At 37.4% G+C, this 24,780-nt stretch overlaps 1 protein-coding gene across 3 annotated transcripts in view; it reads left to right on the top strand.

The window, feature by feature from the left end:
- The window catches only part of UNC79 (unc-79 homolog, NALCN channel complex subunit), a 96,063-nt gene that overhangs the window by 35,695 nt on the left and 35,588 nt on the right, over window positions 1-24,780 (top strand). Inside the window, exons 24-35 of one of the 3 annotated variants that reach the window (XM_065750949.1) lie at window positions 262-443; window positions 873-1,074; window positions 2,597-2,776; window positions 3,783-3,848; window positions 7,033-7,319; window positions 10,259-10,441; window positions 11,078-11,240; window positions 13,062-13,211; window positions 13,736-14,956; window positions 16,950-17,057; window positions 21,227-21,343; window positions 23,287-23,370. In XM_065750949.1, coding sequence (XP_065607021.1) covers window positions 262-443; window positions 873-1,074; window positions 2,597-2,776; window positions 3,783-3,848; window positions 7,033-7,319; window positions 10,259-10,441; window positions 11,078-11,240; window positions 13,062-13,211; window positions 13,736-14,956; window positions 16,950-17,057; window positions 21,227-21,343; window positions 23,287-23,370 — 2,943 coding nt within the window. The remainder of the gene's footprint in view (window positions 1-261; window positions 444-872; window positions 1,075-2,596; window positions 2,777-3,782; window positions 3,849-7,032; window positions 7,320-10,258; window positions 10,442-11,077; window positions 11,241-13,061; window positions 13,212-13,735; window positions 14,957-16,949; window positions 17,058-21,226; window positions 21,344-23,286; window positions 23,371-24,780) is intronic. The other 2 variants (XM_065750958.1, XM_065750965.1) reach the window with 2 other exon arrangements.

Here is a 24,780-nt window from a genome sequence, read left to right as displayed (position 1 = left end):
AGACTATCTATTTGCTGGACTGTAGAGTTTGAGAGATAGTGTGGTGCAAAACAATGGCACAAGAATAAGGGAGAATATAAGGCATTCAGGATAAATAAAAACAAAAATGAAATCACAGTAACATCTCCCAGCTATTTTTTGTTGTTACTTTCTAAAATGTGCTTATTTCTAGGAGAGGTATATTAATCAAAATACAAAAGACATAAAGAAGCCATTGCCTAAGTTAATATTTGTACTTTCTTTCTCTCGGGGCCGCTACAGTGGAGAAGGTGGCAGTATTGTGCAGATTTTTGGATATCCACTCTGTGACAAAAAACCACCTACTGAAGTACTCTTTGGCTCATGCATTCTGCTGTTTCCTGACTGCTGTGGAAGATGTCAACCCAGCAGTAGCTACAAGAGCTGGATTATTACTTGACACCATAAAGAGGCCAGCTTTGCAGGTAGTTTCATTATATGGAAAAATATTCAAACAATTCTGCATTCAAACAAAATCTGGATTTTTACGCAATGTTTGAAGTGGTTCAGGTGTACAATGTCACAGTCATTGCTAGTACTTCTCCAAATTTCTTGTGGGTAGTTGTATCAAATGTGTAGTAGGGCAGAACATTTACCTATAGTTTTGTATTCCTCAAAACCTTGGAAACTTCTCCATTCTAAATATTATTTATCTCCTTACATACTAACTTTTCCATTGATAGTTGAAGCATTAGTCCTCATTTAAAGAAGCAGGAGAAAGGAGCCTGTATATCCTGTACAAATTGTCAGAAATTAGAGCTTTGATATCCCTTTGCTTTAAAAAAACAAACAAAAAAAAGCATATAATCTTCACATCTCAGTACTGTTTTTGTGTTGTTTTTTTTTCTCCATAGGGTCTTTGTCTCTGCCTTGATTTCCAGTTTGACACAGTTGTCAAGGACAGGCCCACAATTCTTAGTAAGCTTTTGCTACTTCATTTTCTAAAAGCGGATATTCCAGCTTTGAGCTGGGAGTTCTTTGTGAATCGCTTTGAGACCTTGTCTCTGGAAGCACAGCTTCATCTGGACTGCAACAAAGAATTTCCTTTCCCAACAAGTAAGCAGAGTCCAAATCAATCTGACAACCTTTTATCAGCTTCTGGAATTTCAACTGCTTGGAAGGGTCTAAGAGAGGTGTAAGCCTCACTTGTCTGAGCTATCTGAAACTAACTAATCTTTCAGGCTAGAAGAGAATAACTCAAAGGGAGTGCTTTTTGACTGCCTAAATACAGCCAAGGCTATCTTTCGCTGTGCCTTTGGGCTTCATATTTTATTCTCACTAGGATCTGATTGCCAACCTTGGTAATTTTTCAAACATGTTCTGTTTCTGTGGCCACTCAACTGCAAACTGCATTATTCCACTTGATCTTCTGTGCATGTTTTTATGCTAACATGCTATTCTCAAAGGCCTAGGTCATGCCTGACACTGCTTTGTAACGGTCTATACAGAGATAGCCCCAGGAGTTGTGTGGTCCGTGAAACATAAACAAATGCCCTGGGGAACAGTATAAGAGGTACATGAGCCAGTGCTTGGTTAGCTATCCCTGTAGTGATTAACACAATTTTTTGTAAATATTTGTCCTGACCATACTTGATTTCTTGATGAATACTGGGTCTCTTCCCATTCACTATTGGGGGTTAAAAATAATTTGTGCATTACTATTTAATGTCCTGAATAATTGAAAACTTCCTTAACTGAATGTTGGATGATGTGGCACATCTATTTCCGTCTGATTTGTCTGAAGGAAGTTGGGAACAGCTGTTTGGACAGCAGGTGTCACTCAGAAGCTTAATGCCTTCTCCAACACTTATATGAAGCCCTAAAAAAAAGCCCAGGTGCTGCTACTGCACTCATGTAATGAATGTAGAATTACAGAAGTATTTTCATCTTTGTATGTGAGTAGCTTGACCCAAAGCAGGGGGCTGAGGCCTGAGAAAGGAATCTCAGCACTTTCAGTCTTTCTCTGTCTTCTGAAAGACGTAAGTAATGCAAGAGATGGGGTCACTGGATTTGATCACTCATATAATAAACCTCAGTGTCTGAATACACTACAGACATATAGAAGTATAGAAAAGTGTTAGTGATTTCATTAAGACATGCAATTGTACTTCTGTTAACGAGACTATAAAAGCATAATCACTCTCAGAATTTTGGAGGAACTGTTCAGATCCAGGATGACAGGTGTAGACAGGACATGAGGTCAGTCTAAGGCAAAACTATATGCCACCTTTGGTAAGACTGCATAGAATGTGATCCATACTTGTGAGATTTCTGCCATTTTAAATAGGGAGCTTCCCGTATTCCCTTAGTCTGAATGGTTCAAGAGTCTTTTTCCAACCTCTAAATGAAGAAAGAGGGGACATCACTATTCTTTAAATGCAGTTAAGCTCTTTGGGGTTTTATGGGTTTCAGAATGAGAGCATGCAGATGAGTTCCTTGCAGATGGACCCCTTGAACCCATATGAATCTTTCTTGACTTCAGTGGGACTGGGGGCCCAGTTGCATTTGGCACTTGGCAGCACTAGGGCCTCACCATGCTGTGGAATGAATCCTAACTTGGTCAATTGCATTTGCAAAGCTATCACTGCTGTCCGGACAAATGTCGCCAACCTCAGTGATGCAGCAATGTGGAAGATCAAGAGGGCTCGTTTCGCACGTAATCGTCAGAAGAGTGTGCGTTCCCTGAGGGACAGTGTGAAGGGACCAGTGGAGTCAAAGAGAGCGCTCTCCCTTCCAGAAACCTTAACCACCAAAATTCGTTGAGTATCTATTTATGTTTTTGTCTCCCTTAGGACTGTATCCTATTGTTGGGTACACAACGGAATTGTCAGTATTTATCCGAACAGGATAGCAAAGCTAGATTTCTGTCCGATCTGGACAATATTAAGATTTACTAGTGAGTTTGACAAGGAATTTAGACAAACATGACATCTATGCTCTGTTTAGAATGCCAGAAAAAAAAATGCTCCAAAGCTAGTTTGTGGATACATCATACTTTTTATTTGTGGTTAATAAGCAGTGATTTTGACTAAAACTGATACATGTATGGAAAAAATAACTTGTTACTGATTTGTTAATTGTAATTACCCATCAGTGTATGCAGCATAGGAAACTTAAAAACAACTGCTGTTAGAAATCTTCAGAATTCCTTTGTGAAGAAAATAACAACATCATATCCATCAACACATCCTTCCTGCCAGCTTGTGTAGGAGGGCCTAGGTTATGGGAAATCTTAAGCCTCTACGATGTTATGTACAGTTATTTTTCCAAGCAAAACTAAAGCTTGAGCATACTCTCTTAGAGAATTTTGCAAATATTCATTTGTCTTATACTCAGATTGAACCTCTTGCATTGCTTCTACCCACATATTAGGAACATACAAAATGTTCAGACTTGGATGTTAGTGAACTGTGATTTATTTTCTCCAAACCTGGCAGCACTGTATTTTGGGACTCCTACATAATCCTTCTTGACCGATTTCTGATCCTGCACAGGTGTTCCTGTGTGATGACACTTCCACCAGAAAAGCTGAATGATGGAGAGAACTAGAGTTACAGAACATGGTGTACAAAATCTGTTGAGCACAGGAGTGACATTTCAAATGGTGACACTCATTGTCTTGGCAACAGTGCATGAGCAAATGAACTTAAATATGCTAGCACTGAATGTATGCTGAAGCTTAAGACATGAATACTACTTACTTAAACAGTTGTGTTTTTTTTGTTGTTGTTTTATTTGTTGTTGTCGTTTTTTAATTTTTTAAGCTATGAGCTTGACCAGACATGAGCAGTCTGCTCCAGCACTTGGCGGAACACCAGAGCAAACACCAGGTGGGTTTGAAGTGAGTGCTTAGGTGGAATGGGGAAATGAAGAGCTGGCTTTCTTGCTGGCTGCTCAGAAAACCCAGTGCAAGTTGTAAGCTATCTAAAAGGCACAACATGGTCCCAAAGGGTGCAACTTCTTGTTTTGGTCTAGACATGTACTGAAAACAGCCCCTCATCATACTTTAGGGCTGGAGGGAGGTTGTTCAGAGTCAATCATCTATTGCTGCCAGTGTCTCTTTCTCTTGTTTCATTGCCCCTGAAAACAAGCGTATCTTTAGTATGGTGGCCCTATGGGTTATGTGTGTTCAGCCAGACATTTGACTTTCAGATTTTCATTTAAAGAGATGGTAGAAGAATGCTTTTGATTGCAGTTATTACTCTTTTCCCTGCTGTATACTTATAGACATCCTAAGTCCATTATTTAATATTTAATGAAAACTTTTCATGACGATGCTGCCCTACTCTCAGACATGCATTGAATAGTTAGTTCGGCAGAATCCAGGTATGTAAATAGTCTTTAAACAAGTATGACTTGCTGACAGTTCTTGCTCTGGTTGAGACCTTTGTAGACTGACCCACTGGAAGTGAAAATCCTCAGATTCATCTCTTTTCACATTAATTCTTTAGAACTTGCAATATTTTGAACCAACACAACTTCAGAATCAGACTGGATCTATCTCCTTACTAGATGATCAGTTAAACAGGAGAATCTTGCCACTGTATTTGCTGACCAAGAGCTGTGGACTGGACTGGACTGGCAGAGTCTCAGAATTAGCACTGGTTATAGTACTATTAAGCTACCCAAGTAAGACTTAGAAATCAACCAGTTCATTACAGAACATGTGTGCAGGCTGCCACGGGCTCACAGAAGGAGCAAATGAAATCATAGTGCGAAGAGGAGAGGTATTGGCAAATTATTGTTGCTCATTTAATGGCACCATTCACCTTCTATGGGTTGGGCTTAAATAAACTTGTCACATTAGAAGTCTCAGTCTCACAGTAAGCATTATTAGCCATTGTGGTTTTGTTCGATATGTTTTGTTATTTCAGACTTTCAGATTTTGAGTTCCAGGCTCTTCTAATTAGTGACCTGAGTTGCAAACTCAGTTTTCACCAGAAGTTGTATATGAAATGTTGCATGCAGCTAGCAAAAACTGATATGAAAAGATCTCATAATGTAATTCAAGCTTAACACATATGCTTTGGAAACGAGAAGACAAATGGCTGTCCCTCTTCTCCTGAGCAGTATTTATTATTTCTCTGAAGTCTTAGTTTTATTTTTTGAATGTTTGACTCGTGGTTTTTAACACTTTGCATTGGCAGTACTGAGTATATCTTCTGAGGAATGAACCTACTCCTAAACACAGTCTGTACATCTGTTGTAGAAAAGGTTGTCTTTGTTCTTTTTTTTTTGTATACCACTTGAATGATCTAGTCTTTATATTCATCTGTTTTTTTATAGATTTAAAACTAGTCTTTGCATAGTGCAAGTACAAGATCATACTTTCAGTAAATCTTGCTTGTAGATTCTGTCCTAGAAACTTCAATTTAAACAGTTCTTGCAACATTAAAGGCTATTTACAATAATTGAAAGGGTTTATCCATTAAATGAGTACAAATAGATCATCTTGTAATTCTGCTTTTTATCGACTTGCTTTATCACGATTATTCACTGTTAGACAGACTTTTAACCATTTATCAGAAAATACATCTGATACTTTTAAGAATTTTAGTGGTAAACACTAATAGTATTTTAAGAATGAACTAAAAACAGTGATGTTATAAAAACTTAATTTTAGTGTTTCCTTGTTTGATGCTGTCAAAACAGTATTATCTGTTCTTTCTTCATTATCCCAGACAGAATAATTTTTATTGCACATAGAATGCATTTTATTTATACAGAAACATTCCATTTAAATTACTTATAAATTACTTATAAAATAATTTATTTATTTTAAATTAGAATAATTTAGAATAATGTTCTTCACTGTGGTTTAGCCATAGACATATTCATAATGATTTAATAAAAGAATCTGATACATTGATGTGGGAAATAATTGGTGCTTTTCAAGAACTCAGTTGTTGTTATAGGAAACACTGCTGAAGATCTTTAGTCATAGAAAAGATGTTACAGTGATAGTGAGAAGGAGGAGGATAACTCTAAAGATAGTTACTTGAGAGTTCTAGTGAGGACAAATGGTCTAAAAAGGACTTGGAAATACTATAGTAAAAAAATATTTGAGTTTGAAAATGAAAATACTTGTCCAGTTGGTGACTGTTACTTTCAGCAAGTTTGCTCTGCTTGGACAGTGAGATCCAGCACCCCAGCTTCCTTGTGCTTAGTAAGTATCTTCTAGTCTTTCACGTGACTACAATGGCTGAGTGTTACTGTTTGGTTATTTTTATTTAGTATTTATCAAGTAAGTCGTCTTCTCTGGGAAGAAGTCATCTGGATTATGACATACGACATAGCGTGTTAAACCTAATAAATATTTGTTCCTAAATTCGGCAAAAGTTATTTTAGAAATATATGGACTCAGTATTAAAGAAAAAACTATTTTTATTGGGTAGAACTGTTTTCATCTCCTTTCTGACATTTGATACCTTCTCTACTGACAAAGACTAATGTCCAGTCTTCACTGAAGAAAAGATGAAAATTATGCCAGAATAGAATGTGGTTGCCATGGGATTTTATTCTCTCTTAATGAACATCAGTGTAAAGGTGTGATAATACTCAGTTTGGCAGAGATGCACAAAAGGTGCCCTGGGCAACCTAATCTAACAGGTGGCAGTTGTGCCCGTGGTAGGGATTGGAACTAGATAGAAACCACCCTTCCCTTTAAGGTCCCTTCCAACTCAAGCCGTTCTATGATTCTATAATGAGAAGATAAGCAGCTCAGTTAAATATAGAAAAGCTGAGAAATGGAATTTGGTATGCATAGTAGATATTATTGCGGTCATCCAGATAGGACTGGATGGTCTTGGAAGTCTTTTCCAGCCTTGATGATTCTATTTTTCTATGATACTGAAGCAGCAGTGGGTCAGTGCCCTCAGAAATGCATGTCTATCTCTTCTGTGACTTCATCCATGTGGAAATGGAGCAATTAACTCTGGAAGTTTATGGTATATTCTGTATTCTTTTTGCAGTTTTATACTGTACCCAAGACCATTGTCTCTCTTGTGTTGATAGGACAACCCTCCCCAGAGAATGATAATACAATAAAAGACTTACTGCCAGAGGATGCTGGGATTGATCACCAGACTGTACACCAGCTGATCACTGTGCTAATGAAGTTCATGGCAAAGGATGAAAGCAGTGCTGAGTCGGACATCAGCAGTGCTAAAGCTTTCAACACTGTCAAGCGCCATCTGTATGTCCTGCTTGGTTATGATCAGCAGGAAGGATGCTTCATGATTGCACCACAAAAAATGCGTGTTTCTACTTGCTTTAATGCCTTCATTGCTGGAATAGCACAAGTAGGTGAAGGCACTTACTATCTTTTTCTGCTATTTCTCTTTGTTGTTGAAGTGGTGATAGCACAGCTGCATTTGTACCAAAATAATGCCTTCTTCATCTTCAAAGTAAAGAGCAGTAATTTCTTACCACATATCACTCTTCTAAGGCTTGATTCTTAATGGTAGAGCTGTTCGTGATCCTAGGATGAAAAATGTTTCATGTTTGCAGAGTATTCTTTTTATTTGTGGTGAAGCATTGTCAGGTGTTGGTGTTTCATAGGCAAAATAGAAGCTTTTAATGCATACTAAGCAGCAGCAAATGTATCCTGATCCATTGTTTTGGGGCATCATTGCTATATATTGTTAATGAATAATCCGTCACTTGTGTGTTTTGAAGCTGAAGTGTGTAAAGCTAATTTCAGGACTATTATGGTTTATTTAGTGTCTGGCAGTGGCAATTTAGATCACTGGACAATATCTTCCTTTTTTTTTTTTTGAGATTTGGAAACTCAAACTTCAGTGACCAACATTGAACTGATTTTCAGTTAATCCAGTCTCTGCCTTCCTCTTCCTCTGCCTTTGAAATGTCTCAGGATAGCCAAATTCACCATTTCTGCTTGAAAAGCTTTATAGTTGAATCCTGCTTCCTTTGAAGTGAAATGGAGTTTCAGTAGGCCACAGTTTTTCTGTAAATGTCTCTGTTCATATCAGGGGAATTGGACTAGATGGCCTTTAAAATGTCCCTTCCAACTCAAATTATTCTGTGACTCTGTGATTTCCTCCATGTAGTAGGCATCAAAAACTTGTATTTTGGGACGATTTTTTTCTCTAGCTACAGGGCTGCTCTCAGATTTTATCCTTGAAAGCATCTATCTTTTCTCTCCCTAGCAGAAGCGATTTTATTTTTAAAGCCAGTTCAGTATTATCCCGCAAGGTGGCAATGTTGTACAGTTGTGCCCTGGGGAAGTACAGCAGGGATGGAGCATAGCAGTGCCACATCAGGCTCTGCATCCCAGGCTGAGTTCTGCTCAGCGTTTGCAACATCATTTATTCCAGATCTTCCTGTGACATCGTAAAAAATGGATCTGCTCAGTTAAGACACATCTGCACTGCATTATGTGCTGTGTTAATGCTGAGTTCTGGCTTCCTTGTATGGATGAATTTTTCCTAACTGTGTTATATAATTGTATGTCATCCTGAGAGAACAAGGCACATTGCAGGGAAGAACCATATTTGGTGATCATATGTCATCTGTTCAACAGGGTAACCATACAAGGATAGATGTAGCATTCATCTGTTTAGGTCTCTGCACATAACAGAAGTAACAGAAAAAATTGAGACAGCTATGCATCAAACTAGAGAATTTTTAGAGACTAAACTTCATTCATCTTGTTCAGAAGGAAACTTGAGAGATGAGCTTTGCGTTAGTACATTAGACTCATCCCTTTCTTGTAATAAAAGCAAAACCAAAAAATGATGACCAGAAGGAAATTGATAATGTGTGTGAAACGTGTGTCTGTGTCTGTTTAGGTGGACAAGCACCCTGTTAAAACACCAAATTCACTTAAACTGCAGGAAGGTTTTAGGGGATAGATTTTAGGGGATGTGTTGGACTTTGCCTGCTCTGCTGTTGTACCATCCTAAACATTTTCTTTATTTTTTTTTCCTTTGAGGTTGGGAGGGACTGCTAGAGACCATCTAGTCTAACTCCCCTGTCAAAGCAGCTCCCTAGCCCAGGTTGCACAGGTAGGCGTCCAGTTGGTCTTGAATGTCTCCAGAGAAGGAGACTCCACCACCTCTCTGTGCAGCTGTGCCAGTGCTCCGTCACTGCACTGTGAAGGAGTTCCCATGCACATTTGTGTGGAACTTCCTATGCATCAGTTTGTGGCTATTTCTCCTCATCCTGTCACCACACACAGCTGAGAAGAGTTCAGCCTCATCCCTTTGCCTCCCGCTCCTTAGATATTTATAGACGTGGGTCAGATTCTCTCTGAGTCTTCTTTTTTTCAAGGCTGAACAGGCCCAGGTCTCTCAGCCTTTCTCATAAGGGAGGTGTTCCAGGCTCTTTACCATCTTTGCGGATTCTTTCGAGGAGATCCCTATCTTTTTTGTACTGGGGAGCCCAGAACTGGACACAATATTTCATTGATCAATCTTCATCAGTGTCATAGACAAGGATTGAAGTTATCTAATTCAGCTACTGATTCATGGACATACAGCTTTAAAGAAAAATCATACAGCAGATTGCACAGGGAGGCATCAGGCAGGTCTCAAATATCTTCAGAAAAGGAGGCTCAACAACCTTCCTGGGCAGTCTGTTCCAGTACTCCTTTGCTCTGATACAGAAGAATTTCTTCCTTGTGTTAGTATGGAACTTTCTGTGTCGCAGTTTGTGATTGTTGCCCTTGTTGATCCTCATCAGGTTACTCTCTTCCCAGATCTCCAGACTGTTCAGGTCTTGTTGAATGGCAGCACAGCCTTTCCACAAGACCTGGACTGGAGTTGCTGCAAGACTGATGAGAAAATAATGAAAACTAACAGTACAGTGTTAATTGAAAAAACAAAACTAACAACAACAACAATTAACCCATAATTGCATCATGTCTGGTAAACATGGGATTCACGTAGTATAGTTTTGTCTGTTAAAGCATGACCAACTTGTGCCATAATATAGATTATAACCACATAATATATATTGTGGACATGACAGCGTATATTTATTAGTATACAGACTGTGCAAGATGAAAAACTTTCAGAATGCATCTTCTTTTGTTTTATTTTATCCATCTAGCTAAAATGAGAGCCTGACAAACTGGCAAAAGTTTTTAATTGATAGTAAGACTACCATAAATATGTGTATTTCTTTTCACTTATTTGGTATCTAAACTCAATTATTTTGTTTTATCACATCAGCGGAGCTGATTTTGGTGAGCTAGCCCCTGTGCTAATATTCTTTTCAGGTAATGGACTACAACATCAACCTGGGAAAACACCTTCTTCCTTTGGTGGTGCAGGTTCTGAAATACTGCACTTGTCCTCAGCTAAGGCATTACTTTCAGCAACCTCCTCGCTGCTCCCTCTGGTCCCTCAAACCTCACATTCGGCAGATGTGGTTAAAGGCTTTACTTGTCATTCTCTATAAGGTGAGTGGTCCTGAAGAGGAGATAACTACCTTAAAATTCACACTTAAATGTGAAATTTATTACATGGAACACCTAACTGTACTGCAAATGAAAAGAACTGTAAAGAACAACTCTGATTTCCTTACTCCTTGTGTTTAATTTCAGAGCCTGAAGTAGTTAGGTTTTCAGCTGTGCTTCCTGACCTGTTATTCCTGCTGTCTGTATTGTTTTTCCCATGCTTAACTGTGATACGATGTTTACAGATGGAAACATATGAATGCTTTTGATATGCTTAACAAAGTTCTTGCAGGTTTACAGAGCATGCAAAGAAGTGGAGAAACTAAAAATGAATGGTATATGCAAAGTGAAATACAGCATTCAGAGGATAAGAACTTCCATATTACTATGAATAATTGGTTTTGCCATATAGGAGCCAACAGAGCAATATATTAAATCTTAATAGGGAATATATTGAAGTGTCTGTACAAAGTTGAAAACAGCCCTGCTCTTCACCATATGTTTAGGAATGTACTATCAAAGGAAGGCAAAGGGATCTCAAGCTGACAATATTCTTGTCATTTTTGTTTTACTGCCTAAATTCTTATCCATGGAGAGAAGTTGAATTTTAAGCTGAAGTTTTTCTCTTTCACTGAACAGTACCCCTACAGAGACTGTGAAATCAGCAAGATTGTACTTCACCTAATCCATATCACGGTCAATACCCTCAATGCTCAGTATCACAGCTGCAAGCCACATGCAACTGCTGGTCCTTTGTATAGTGACAACAGTAACATAAGCCGGTACAGTGAAAAGGAAAAAGGTACTTTAAACACTTTCATTTATTTAATAGTCATTGATTTAGGCCATGGAGTCCCACAGATGTTGTAGAAATGGGCAGATGTAGTCTGAAATTTAGAACATAATACTCAGAATGAAGTCCGAGGTCTGATTTATCTGACAACCTATGGCTATCTATAGCAACACAAATAAATTCACTGTTTCTTTGTAGTTTAAGCATAGCACAGCAATCTAACTTTTGTCTTGAAGAGAAGGTGCCTTTGTCTGAGTAGTTCAGTCACCACACTTGGGTAGTCCTTGGCCTTTTTAATGAGAATTCTAACTGACTGTGCAGATACATAAGAGTTGCCACCAGCCTTCACTGCATTTTTGCTATTTTCGGATGTAGGGAGTGCAGTTTATCTGACCAAGCATGGATCTAAATATACATGCTCTAGTGGTCTAGAATCAAGAATCCAGTTACTTAAGATAAAACAGGCCCTTCTGGAGTGCATTTTATCTCATCCTAATGTAGATGTTAAAAATAGTGAATTAAAACAACATTTTAATAGCATAGGATAATATCAAGTAGTAGAGGCTTAACAATGGAAATGATGAAAGCAGTCTATTTTTTTTTCCGCCTGTGTAAATAGAGCTAAAGTTGAGTAGCTCAGTTGCAAATATGTATGATACTTACAACTAAAGGCAGAAGTCTGGTTCATCCCTTAGAGTCAGCAGTTGATTGTTAATGCTCTACTGCTTGCTAGCCTTAACAGAGGTACGGTGATGTTGTGAGATGGTGTAAGGTTAAGCTAAAAGTAGTCTCCTGATTTATTCAGATCAGTCCCTACAGAATTTCATATTATCAACTTTTTTTGATGTTTTATTCATCTTATAAATTAGTTTTCTTTATCCTTGAAGCTTTCAGATGGTTGTTTCAAGAGTTCACATCTTGTAGAAACTCATTTTAAAGGCTTAAGATACTTATGTCCAGTTTATGTCCAGTTTTTGGCTATTCCAGCAGTTTGTCTTATTTGTCTGTTCCTCATTTCTCGACACCAAATGCTCTTCCTCTCCATGTCCATTTACTGGGATTGACAAGGCAAAATTTATTTGTCTTCTCTTGAATCCTAAGGAGGTGCCTAATGAGACACATGATAGATATGGACTTTTTTTCCTTTCCTTATTTTTTAAGTAGTTATTTCATATAGGTGATGTATTTATTTTTTGGTGCATAGACAGACTTATATCTTTCTTCCTTTCTGCCATTTCAACCACAGGTTCTTGTATTCAATCCTAATTCTCTACTATTACTACTCAGATCAATATTTTAGCAGTTCTTAGATTTCATTCTATTACTGTTAGCAGCCATTCAAGACTATTGTTTTTTTCTTTTCCCATTTTGTTTATTACAGACTGCAGTTGTAATATTGCCCATCTCCTGAAATTTGCAGTTTCTCTCTGAACAGTATAGACAGTTATTTACTCAAGTCAGTGTCCAAACTTATTGTTTTCTTTCATCCTAAGAATCTGTGCTATTAGTAGGGAAATATCAGCTTAGAATGGTAAACGCACTGGTATACTTTTGTTGTGTTGTAACCCAGTTTCCATTTATCTCTGCCTTTTCTGACTTGAATTCGTGATGTAACAAGAATGAAGAGATTCTAGCTATTTCCTGTAGTCTTTCTTTTCTTTTTTTCTTTCTTTCTTTTTCTTTTCTTTTTTTTTTTTTTTTTTGAAATTCAGATGACTCTTCAATTCAAGTTTAATTGAAAACTTAGCTGAGGCTTTATCACGTTCACCGCCTTTCAGTCATGGAATTGCACTCTCATAAGATTAATAACATTTTTTCTTTCCCCAGCAGAGGAAGACAGTGTTTTTGATGAGTCTGACATTCACGATACACCAACTGGTCCTTGCAATAAAGAATCTCAAACATTCTTTGCAAGACTGAAAAGAATCGGTGGCAGCAAAATGGTGAAATATCAGCCAGTTGAGATGAATGCTCAGAGAAGTATGAATTTTTTTTCCCCTAGTATAAACTCATGCAGAAATACAATTTCCTACTCTTAGCTTCAAATTATCACCTTCATCTATAGAGTTTATTGCACTGCATGTCCAGGATTCTGTAATCCAAAGTTATTTTGAAACCTCTTCAATTTGTCTGTGTAGCTATTTTCTTTGTTTACCTTTTATAACTAATACAGCCATACCAAATGTTCTTAGAAATTACTTGACTGTGCAATCTTCTATTCAAATGCATAAGATTAAGTGTCCTGCCTCCAAGTTGCATCTATCCAGGATGAGTTGAATTTGGACAAACCCTAATATTTAATATATATATTTTTTGTGATTATTGTTTAGTTTATCTCTTTTAATTTGTAAAAACCTATGTGATGTGTCTCTGAGGTGAAAACAAATTTTAGAGAGTTTTGATTAATACTGGTTTTGTATTTGAAATGCCAGTGAATTGTGAGATGAAGATATCTTGCAGAAGTTTCCAACTAAGGTAGTATTAGCTCTTTCTGTTTTAATCAGGTGAAATAGAGCTGGCTGAATATAGAGAGACGGGGGCCTTACAAGACAGTATTCTACGCTGTGTGAGAGAAGAAAGCATTCAGAAAAAAAAACTGCGCTCTCTAAAACAAAAATCTCTTGATATAGGGAATGCAGACTCCCTGTTGTTTACATTAGATGAGCATCGCAGGAAGTCCTGCATAGATCGATGTGACTTAGAAAAACCACCTGTCCCTGCTGCTTACGTGATACACAGGCAGAGTGATTATGGACGTTCTCGGCAGAATTCTTCTACTAAGGCTGAAAATATAGAAATACAGGAAAATCCTCCTTCTGCAGAGAGTTTCCAGGAAACAAGAAGACCTGTCATACCAGAAGTTAGGTTAAACTGCATGGAAACCTTTGAAGTGAAGGTGGACTCTCCAGTTAAACCTGCTGGTCCCAAGGAAGATTTAGATCTGATAGATTTGTCTTCTGACTCAACATCAGGTCCTGAAAAGCATTCAGTACTTTCCACTTCAGACAGTGACTCTTTAGTCTTTGAACCACTTCCTCCTCTGAGAATAGTGGAGAGTGATGAAGAAGAAACAACAAATCAATTAAATGATGAGATCTCTGGCAAAACTACAGTGTCATCTCCCTCAACTCCTATCAATGTCTCTGCACTCAGCCTTAGCACAACTCCTCTGGTCCAGTTCAGCATTGAAGATTGCTCCAAAGATTTTAGTTCTAAGGATACAAGCAACAGCACTTCAGCAGGAATAGAGGACATCCTTTCTACATCTCCCCAAGATAAAAAGAACTCTTCCGATTTAGGTAAGCCAGAGGAACTTCATGACGTATCCTGTGGGAACTCATTAACACTGAAACAGAAAAGGGACCTGCTGCAGAAGTCATTTGCCCTTCCAGAAATGTCCCTTGATGATAACTCTGAACTCAGTGTGGAAGAAATTAGACCTAGCGGAGCAATTCCAAGTCCCAGTGTTAAAACAGTCCTCATTAAAGTTCCTGAGGATTCTGAAAACCAAACCGAAAGTGATAAACTTGGTACCAACGCAGAGTCTGATACTGAACAGAACACAGTACAAAAACGAGAAGAGGAGTCTGAGGAGTCAGAATTTAAGATTCAGATTGTTCCTCGACAGAGGAAGCAGAGGAAGATTGCTGTGAGTGCTATTCAGAGAGAATACCTGGACATTTCCTTTAACATCCTTGACAAGCTGGGAGAACAGAAGGAAGCAGGTGAGCTTGGCTACTGCCTTAATGGCACACTGTAAAGATTTTTTGTAACAGATGGGTGTACAGAGAGAGATATGTGATCTGATGCAATCTGAACTTTCTGAACACTTCCAGGTGTTTGTTTTTCACAAGGAATGTACTAGTCATGCAGATATGCATGTCCAGGGGAGAGCCCATGTGAAAAGGAAGTTGGAGCTCAATGACAAAATCACCACCCCTCATATCAAAGATAGGAAATAGACTCCATGACTATGTGAGGAGTCAGTAAAACTGTCATTCTTCTGTGCCTTTTATCCTATTCATCTAGTCCATATTGTGTTGAACCTTCTCTGTATATAGTGATTTTTGTCTCTTGTTTCTTCTGCAGACTTAACGCAGTGGAAAACAAACTGGAAAGCAAAATAACAGAGATAAGAGCACTTGGAATTAACTACAGATTGCATTTAGTATCAAAGATATTCATGTTTTGCTTTTATACTGTACTTGGGAATACATAAAGTTTACAAGGCTTGTACTTACTAAAGATTGGAAGCGCAAGCATGCAGAAAACTGTAGAGTATTTCCATACATCTTTTTTTTTTTTGTTTGTTTGTTTTTGTTTTTTGTTTTTAGTTTTTTTCCAGACCATTTCAGTACTGGGTTCTGTTACCAAGTTCTTCAGGTAGAGAGAAAGTGCATTTTAACAGATCAGATTTCAACTGAATGTGTCAAAAACAGTGTTAAAAATGTATTCTGCTGCCTCTTCTGTGGCTATTTCTTCTCAGGATTTTTCAGTGATTGGATTTTTATCAGGCTTTTTAAAAACATATATTAATTATAAAATCAAAGAATCCATCAGGACTCAGTACTCAGTACTTTGAAGTGAAGAGTAATATGTATGCTTGACCTCACTTATTTCTCAGTTACTTCAGAAGGAACCATGGTATAATTTCTGATTTTGAATCAGAATTTTTTGACTTTTAAATCATGATATCCCAGTTCTAAAAGGAGAAATCATTCAGTGTGTGCTGTTACTTCTGTTTGAGGCCTAATGTCCCATTTGTGGCACCAGTGAGCTGATGAACTGCTGAAGCTTTGGAAAAATGAAAGAAGGCCAAGTGTTTTTGAATCTTCCACATCATAGGTTCTTTGAGAAGAATGGTCATTAAAAGCATTCAGATTCAAATGCTTTTTTTTAATTGGTAGTATGTACCACTAGTAACATCCTTGAAACATTTTGAAAGGACTGTCTCAGTTCTGAAACACAGTATTGAATCTAGGATTTTATCATACACAATAGTCATCTGACGGCAGGCATGTACATATGTCATCCAAGTTGAAAATAAGCCAGTCACAATGACTCATTGGAAGTTCACTTATGTTACAGTCAGTTTGCATAATTATGTAATTCAGTTACTTGTGTAGTTTAATCTATCTCATGTGTCTGTTTTCTGTTGTTTAGCCTTATTGATTAATTTATTTGAGAACATGTGTTGTAATTAATTTAAGTAGGCTTAATAACAACATCATAATGCAATGATTGTAAGTTTAAAGTCTTATTTGATCTTTGTCAGCCTGTTATACTTCCCTATGTGCTAGAAAGGCTTCTGACACAAGTGATTTCTAAATTAAGCGTGCAAATGGTGATTGTTTCTTCAACTACACAATTGTAGGATACAGAATTTCCCACCTGAGGCTCTTTATGGAGCAGATACATATTTACGTGTTGGTGGTCTTGTTAATCAATTTTTAAGTGGGATCAAAATCAAACTCTGTGCATTTCTTAGTTCTGAGCTCTAAATGGGCATATATACCAATCTCTTTCAAAAAGTGATTTTAAGTAATAGATCTCTGTGCCTCTGTAAACATTACCACTGAGTCCTTTTAGAACTGCAGCAAATGCCAGATGGTGAATAGATAATTGAAAAAATGTGAGAAAGACATCCAGTGTGAAAGCAGATGGAAAATATTTATTGATTCTAAACAATGACTGTTTAAGTACAATCTCTGTATGTAGATCCTGCTGCCAAGGGACTTTCAACTCTGGAAATGCCAAGAGAATCCTCTTCCGCACCAACCCTTGAAGCAGGTGTCCCGGAGACAAGTAGTCACTCTTCCATATCAAGTAAGTTCATCCCTGAATCAAGAATTTAATCTCCTGTTGTATTTATACATCAGATACTTATCATATATGGCAAATGCCTCCCTCTGAGTTTTATTGATCCTTGGAAACATGGCTGTGCTGGACAATATTAAATTTGTTAAATCTAGGTCAAGGATATATTAGCAGTTAGCAACCACAAGATTTTCTGTTGTGACAAGGCAAATTTGAGAAATGTAGTTTTCCCAAATTAGGCTAGGTAGCAGATATTATAAGCAGAATTTCACTGAAGCTAGATGTATATTTTACAGTGAGAGAAAACACTGTCCACTGTCTGTGCACAGAGCAGAGGATGAGAGATTCACAGAACTATTAGTGTGTTCATCAGAGTGATTCTTTTACCTTAGGATAAAAACCAACAAAACTCTTGCAATTTTTGTAAAATGCTTTCAAGCGCCTCAGCTGAAATGCAGTAACTTCTCATATTAGAGAGTCCTATACTCATCTCAAGGGAAAGTGAACAAGGCTGATTTAAAATGTTACTGTCACGTGGCTTAATAGAACAGATGTAGTTAACATTAGAAGTTGGAGGCATCTTGAAATAGTTTATCAAAATCCATAAGTGTATGTCCATTTAGGTAACATTAGGTAACACATCTGAAGGCTGATGGCACAGCATCTGTGGGAAGCAGAAAAAGAAGGGGAAATGATGACCTGCTTTGATAGCAGTGAACTGCTAGATTGGAGTATCGGCCGTAGTAAAGGATGATGTTATTGTGGCATGCTAGATTAGCTCTTGAAACAGTGGTTTCCTCTCTGGTTTTACCAAAAGCATCTTGAGTGATGTGTATCTCATAGAATTGAACAGTCATCATGACATAGAAGTCACCCAGAAAAGAAAGTAATGAGCCACGGGTTAAGACTTATCTCTGTCTGGTTTTAGTGAGTACTCTGTGTTTCTGTAAATTGTAATACATGAAATCTGGAGTAGTATGTGTATTACAGTGAGCAGTTCGAAGTGGCAGAAGGCTGCAGGAAACCCTGGTAATTGCAGTAGCAACAGAGGCAGCAGCTGCAGCAGGTGCAGAAAAGAGTAGTCAGATAGAATGATCCCAGGGGGTACCTGAGGATTTTTTTGAACCACAACATGCTGTGTGCACAATTGCATTGTACTGCAGAGTCAAGCAAGTGGGGCAGCAGTCTGGCCTGGCTGAACAGAGAACTCTGCCTGGAAATAAACTGGAAAGTATCTGGCCTCTGCAAGCAAAACCTGGCTTCACAAAAGCAGTACAGGGCTGTATCTTGCATCTGCAGGAAGAAAAGGTGAAATGCCGAGTCTCAACTTGAGTTGACACTGCCTACTGTGGTGTCAAGATGACAAAGAAGGCTTTATGAAGTTTGTCAGGTTGAAAGAGCAGGGGAAGGTCACCTAAAAAGTAAGGAGAAAGAAAGGGTGGAGGCTTAATGCCTTTTATTATCTCAGTATTTGGGGTACTGGAGGACCATGACTAGGGGAGCACTGCCTTCCATCTGTGGTGAACAGAATTGTAAGGGACCAGATTTATCAACACAACATTGAAGCTTAACATATTAAGTCCATGGGGCCAGATGGAATTCATCCTCATATACTGACAGATTTAGAGAATGTTGTATCTCGTCCCTTCTCAACAATTTTTTCTGTGTGCCTCAGTTTCCAGCTGTAAAATGGGGCATGGATACTTCTATTGTGTCCTTTGTATACCTTTGTTGGAGTATGTTAGGCATTTACTATGTGCCTTTACAGTGCTTTGCGTAACAAGTCCTGATCAGAACTATGCATACAAGGCACTTCCTAACACAAACAGTTAACGCTCCTTGTTCAACCAGTGCTAGGTCACAGAAAGCATGTCATTAATTGTGTTAGGAGGATACTGCCTTTGGACTTTATGGGTAGAGAATACCTTAGCAAAAGCAAAGCGATTGTCCAGATCACTAGCTAATATATGAAAGGCTAACCAAATAATATATGGAAGTTATTTATCTCCTCATGCTTCATAGGCTTCCTGTAGAAAACCTGATCATATCACAGTCACAGAATTGTAGGGGTTGGAAGGGACCTCTAGAGATAATCTAGTCCAGCCCCCCTGTCAAAGCAGGCTCCTAGTCCAGGTTATACAAGGTAGGTGTCCAGGCAAGTCTTGAACCTCTCAAGAGGAGGAGACTTCACAACCCCTTGGCCAGTCATGAATCATGAACTCTAAATCACCAGTCAGCCCGGCTCCAACATAGTTTAAAGGCTGTCAGCTCTCTGGGTTTTAGGTTTTTGGATTTACTTATTTTTTAATTAATGATAATTGAAATCACTCTACATGGGAAATCAGGTAAATAACAGTAGAAACCTGCTCAACAGTAGCCTGATTATGGGAAATGTGGATGAACGTTTTTTTTTATATTCTAACCACAGAAGCTGTTAAGAAAATTCAAAGAGGTAATTTTCTAAAAATTGGCAGTCATCTACACTCCAAGCAGTCTTGTCAGTTCTAACATTAATTGCTGTTCTTTCATCAGGAAATTCTGTACTTAATAAAGTGATAAAGCATCTATTTAAAATTCTTGCCCTGGAATTGATGGAAATTATATTTTTCTTCTAATTTGCTGTGAAAAACAGCTGCAATATAACTTAAAAAGTGAAATACGTAATTATGTCCTGGCCTGGTTCCATTCCAGAAGTTCAGTTATACAAGGACTGCTTTGCAGCAGGGCTGCAGGAGGCAGTACTTGTACGAAAAATACAAAATTAAATGCACTATGATACATTGAAAGAACAAAGGAAAACTTAAAATACTTCACCTAGTAATATAGCTTGCATGCAAACTCACACTGAAGTTATCTTTGTGTTTATTCTCAGGGCATGAGTTTGGTGGGTTTTTTTTAGGATACATTCTGCTTTCTCTGAGTTTGAAATTTTCAAGTAGAGACTGAATAGACCCAGTTTAGGAAAAGACACTCAACCTCTTAGAGTTTCAGTCGTAGTTTATCCCAAGTACTTTTTCATCACAGGTAGTAACGTGAAAGTTTTGGTTTGTTTTCAAAAATTAGCTGGGTACTAATTGGATTTTCAAAAGTACTTGATAAAAAAATTAATGTGATTTTTAAAACAATGTTGGACATAGGTTCAAATGAAAATAATCATTAGAAGATTTTGATTTGTTGTCTTTGCTGTTGAGGCATTACTGAGGAAGGCATTTAAATGTAGGCTTATAGCAATACTTGTAAAAGCTTTCCTGTGTGGAGATGCATGTAGGCATGCTTTATTCAGTCATAGTCTTTGTCTTCATACTATGAACAATGAGTTGGATTTTAGTGGTGGAAATGTATTATATTGCTCACATTCAGCTGGCAAAATAGAAGTATTTTTCTTATGAATGGAGGGAAGTAAGAAAGTCAGAAATATTGTATGGTTTAATTCTTTCTCCATTTGAGCATTCAGAAGATACATGACCAGAAAAGATTTAAATAGTAAGCCCAAACATATGTGTTTTTTTTTTCTTTTTCTGGAAGCATTGTGCAGTAAGACAAATCCATAAAATAATGTACTAATGCTCATTTAAAGAAGTATTACAAATAGTCAGATATGGAAATGGCAAAGACTTGTTGCCTCCTGCAAGAAGAATGCAACGTCAGTTATGAACTGGACCCATTTTCCAAAGCATGCTTCAGAAGCATCTGCAGTTATTATGCCCGAGTGGCAAATATTTATCGAGCCTCTACGTGAAGAATGCTAGTGGAACACAGCAAAGCAGATGATTTTCCGCCGTAGTGAGCATGGATACAGTGGTCCTCCATACTTTGCTCAGAGGAGACTGAGCTTTCTCTGAGTTTCCTTTCTCACCTATCTGCATGGGAACTTTGGGGTGGTATCTTACACTGTATAGATACCAAGTATTTTGAAGAACTTGGCTTGTTTGGTGACAAAAAGGCACTGACAGTTGGCACAGTAGATGAGATCCTAGATCCAAGTCATTTAAGATATATCACTGGGCCATAATTTTACCCCGTGTAGTTGTGTGAAAAGTGCATATTGACTTGAGCAAGAACCTTGAGCAAGCAATTTGTGTCCTATCAGTATTTATCTGGCTTGTAAGTTCAGAAAATAAGAGCAGTTTTACGTATTGTCTGAGCCCTTGAAATCCTTTTGCATTTCTGACTTACAGCTCAGTTCAGACAAATGAAAAGAGGCTCTTTGGGAGCTCTGACAATGAACCAGCTAATGAAGAGGCAGCTGGAACACCAGTCTAGTGCTCCCCACAATATCAGCACTTGGGATACTGGTGAGCTGCGTTTTTTGTTCCTTATTTTTATTTCCTTAAACCAATTACTTTCTGTATCAATCCACTAGTAAAGTAGGTGTTTCTATTCTAGTTCTGAAGGTAAATAATCAATCTCAAATCTAAAGAAGAACTGCATAGTAAATAACAGATTCTCACCTGGTATGAGTTGGGATATTTGGGATGTAGCCCCTCTGGTACAGTTGTGTCCCCATAATTTTGCATATTGGGAACCTAGTTAATTGAAATGGAAATATTGCTGTTGATTTCATTAAGTATAAAATTTCATCCTTGATTCATGGAATCATTAATTTGTGTACATGTTTACAATGGTGTTGGTACACTAAGGATTTTCACATTATAATATCCAGTTTCATTTCCCCATAAAGAAGTTTCTGACAGCTCAGACTGAGCACCCAAAGTCTGTTTTTTGTTTGTTTGTTTGTTTTGTTTTGTTTTTTTTAATGATCTTTTTCACCCCTCAAGATGAACATAGAGGAAACAATGAAAAGGGAAATAAGCACATAATTTCCTCATTCATGTGAAGTGTTTTACTTTTTTTTTTTTTAATCTTCTTTAAAAATTGTTCTCTTGTGCTCAAATTCTCAGCAGATGGCACTAAACAATGTATTAATTATATTTCTATTAGAGACTAGACAATTCATTGCCTATCTTGGTGTTAGTGACATTATGGAATTGTACTTGTTTGGAACTTATGATCAAGTCCACATGCATCCAGGGAAAAGAACACTTAAAACCTCTTGTAGAATTTAGTATGTTGAATGAATGTCTCTACCAGTTCTGGCCAGTTGTGTTCGACTTTTTGTTTAATTGAATATTCAGCCTCCAGTTCCATCCACCTAGATCTTGTATCTGAAGTGTGGCTAAAGGTACAGTATATACCTCAGGTCTTGCCTTTCTGATTGACCAGTCTGCTGAGTAGCATGCTCAGCATGAGATCCTTAAATCATAAAAAGGGGAGAATTTGTCAATAATAGTAATGTTTTTTATCTCATAAGCAAGTTTGTTTATTAAAGAGGCTTAGTATCAGTTCAATTTTTAGGCAGGTTTTTTGAGATAAAAATTTACTACTGTCCTTCTCTGAGAAGTATTTAGTTTCAGAAGGTTTCAGAAGAACAAGTCAGTGCTTGAAACAATGTAGGAATGCCATCTTGTTAACCTTCTTCCAGGTCTACTGGATTACTTCATAACATTGCTACTTTCCCATCTAACATTCATAATAACTAAAGGCCTCCAATCCTGGAGATACTAAGTAAAATGTTTTCTTCCAGAAAGCTTTGCATCTCTCAATCTCCTTTTCAATCACTAACTTTAAAGTAAAAATATTATTTGGACGGAATAATTTTTTTTTTTCAGTGTCATGCTACAGTTTTGAGACTCATTATGTTCAAGTGTAGCAAGTGTTATAATGCAGAAGTATGTGATACAAGCTTGGTCCATGCATGCTTTCTATTTTTTTTAAACATGGGTAGGTACCATGCTTCTCATTTCTTACTTCAAACCTTTCTTTCTCAAGCTTGTTATCTGTACACTGAAATCATTGCATGTCTAGCATCTGTCAGAACAAGCTATACATGAATTTTTAACCTATGGTATTCCAAAACATTATTTTTCTCTTATTGTGGCTCCTGTATTCCATACCTCAGTTAGCACATAATTTCTTTTTTAGTTTTTTAGTTACTGCAATCTCTTGCTTTTCCTTTTTGGTCTTCTTTCTTTTTTTTATTCCTCCATTTTTTTTATTTATTTTTTTCTTCTTCTCTTTATATACTCAAAAAATTTACTTTTTTTTTTTCTTTTTTCTTTTTTTTTTTCCCAAAGTTGTTTTATTTGTTTGTCTCTTGATTTAACTGTTTATCTCCTGTTGTGCTGGTGATTTACTGGATTCATAATGATGTAGGCTGAAGTTCTGTATTTATTCACAGAGCAGATACAGCATGGAAAGCGTCTGTGCAATGTTCCTGTTTGCCTAAACCCTGACTTGGATGGACCACCACTAAGAATCAGAGGTTAGTTCAGTGTCCAGTTGACCTGATCTCTCTGCTAAGACTACTAGGACTGTTTTCATGTTAATACCAAATAGCAGTGAATCTTGTGTTCCATTTGGCTATTTTTAAAACCCTCAACTGTTCAGCAGAACACAGATCATTGAAAAAGTATTAGACAAATCTCATTCAAGTCAGGGTCAACTGATGAAAGGCACTGGCTTTCTGTTAGTGGTTTTTGGTTGTTTTTTTTTTTTTCCTGGCGGGGTTTGTGCTGTCAACCTGGAAGTTCCCAGTTAAACATCCTCATAGCCAAAGATGTATAGATTTTCTTACAATCTTGTAATGTGTCAGTGACCGTTCTTCTTCAAACTAAGTTGTATTTTTTTTCTTCTGTTCAGTAAATGAGTGAAAGATATTTTTAAATAGTTGAATTGTATTCCAACATTGTGTCCTGTGTTATGAGAGCTATTAGCATTTGTATACTGCAAGGGGTCTTTTATCTGGAGAAGGTGACAGTGAGCTTCCAAAATCATGGTAATTGTGAATAGGAATGTATTTGGCTAGAAATATATGGAAAATCTATTACTTTCTGGATGATGTCCTATATTTCTGAAGAGTATTCTGGACTACCTGGAGTGTCTGTTTTCATCCAGATAAATTTCAGGGGAGAATTATGAAGTAGTGAACTCTGTATGCAAAAGAAATATTTCTTCTTATACTGAGCAAAATGTCATCTTGTGAAACCAAACCTCAACACTCATATTTTGAATTCAAATATTGTGGAAGATGCTGAGCTTCTTATTTAGCCTGAGAGGTGCTATTAAATTTGATTTTCCTGTAATAGCTGGGATTATCTTGTCAGAAATTCTTTCTGAACTTAACATCCATGGAGAAGCCACCTCCATAGTTAAATATTGTCAGAACATGCTAATGTTAATGTTAAATTTAAATCTGCAGATTGAAGGAACCAGAAAGAAAATTGGTAACATAAACATGTGATAGCATGAAAGCATAGATACTTTTCTGAAAGTTGATTAAAAATGTGCTTGTCATAGATGGATCTTCAGAATGGGATGCCTTTGGGGCAGCTTATATGCAGTGTGATGGTGTCTATCAACTGAGTTCACTGGAATCATTAATGGAGCTGAACTTTATAGGAACAGTTGTAATGCAGTTTCTATCATACCTGCTATAAAAAGCAACAACATTAGACATTTTTCCTTAAGAATTAAGTTTCTCTTTCTATCTTGGTGACCTGGAGAATGAAACTGCCAACAATATTTTAATGACCACTGAAATGTGCCTAAGATTAATGACATGGTTTGTACTTCACCATAACTTTGATAGAAGTTTCTGAGGGCTTATCCATGAGCTTGTTAACATTGGATTCATCATCTTGAGGTTTTCTTTGCAACCAGAGAATCTGGAATC

Source organism: Cyrtonyx montezumae, unplaced genomic scaffold (assembly GCF_038088225.1).
Source record: "Cyrtonyx montezumae isolate F1298 unplaced genomic scaffold, pur_monq_1.0 scaffold_10, whole genome shotgun sequence".
In the NCBI taxonomy this organism is placed as follows: domain Eukaryota; kingdom Metazoa; phylum Chordata; class Aves; order Galliformes; family Odontophoridae; genus Cyrtonyx; species Cyrtonyx montezumae.
This window is presented reverse-complemented; position numbering and strand designations above follow the sequence as displayed.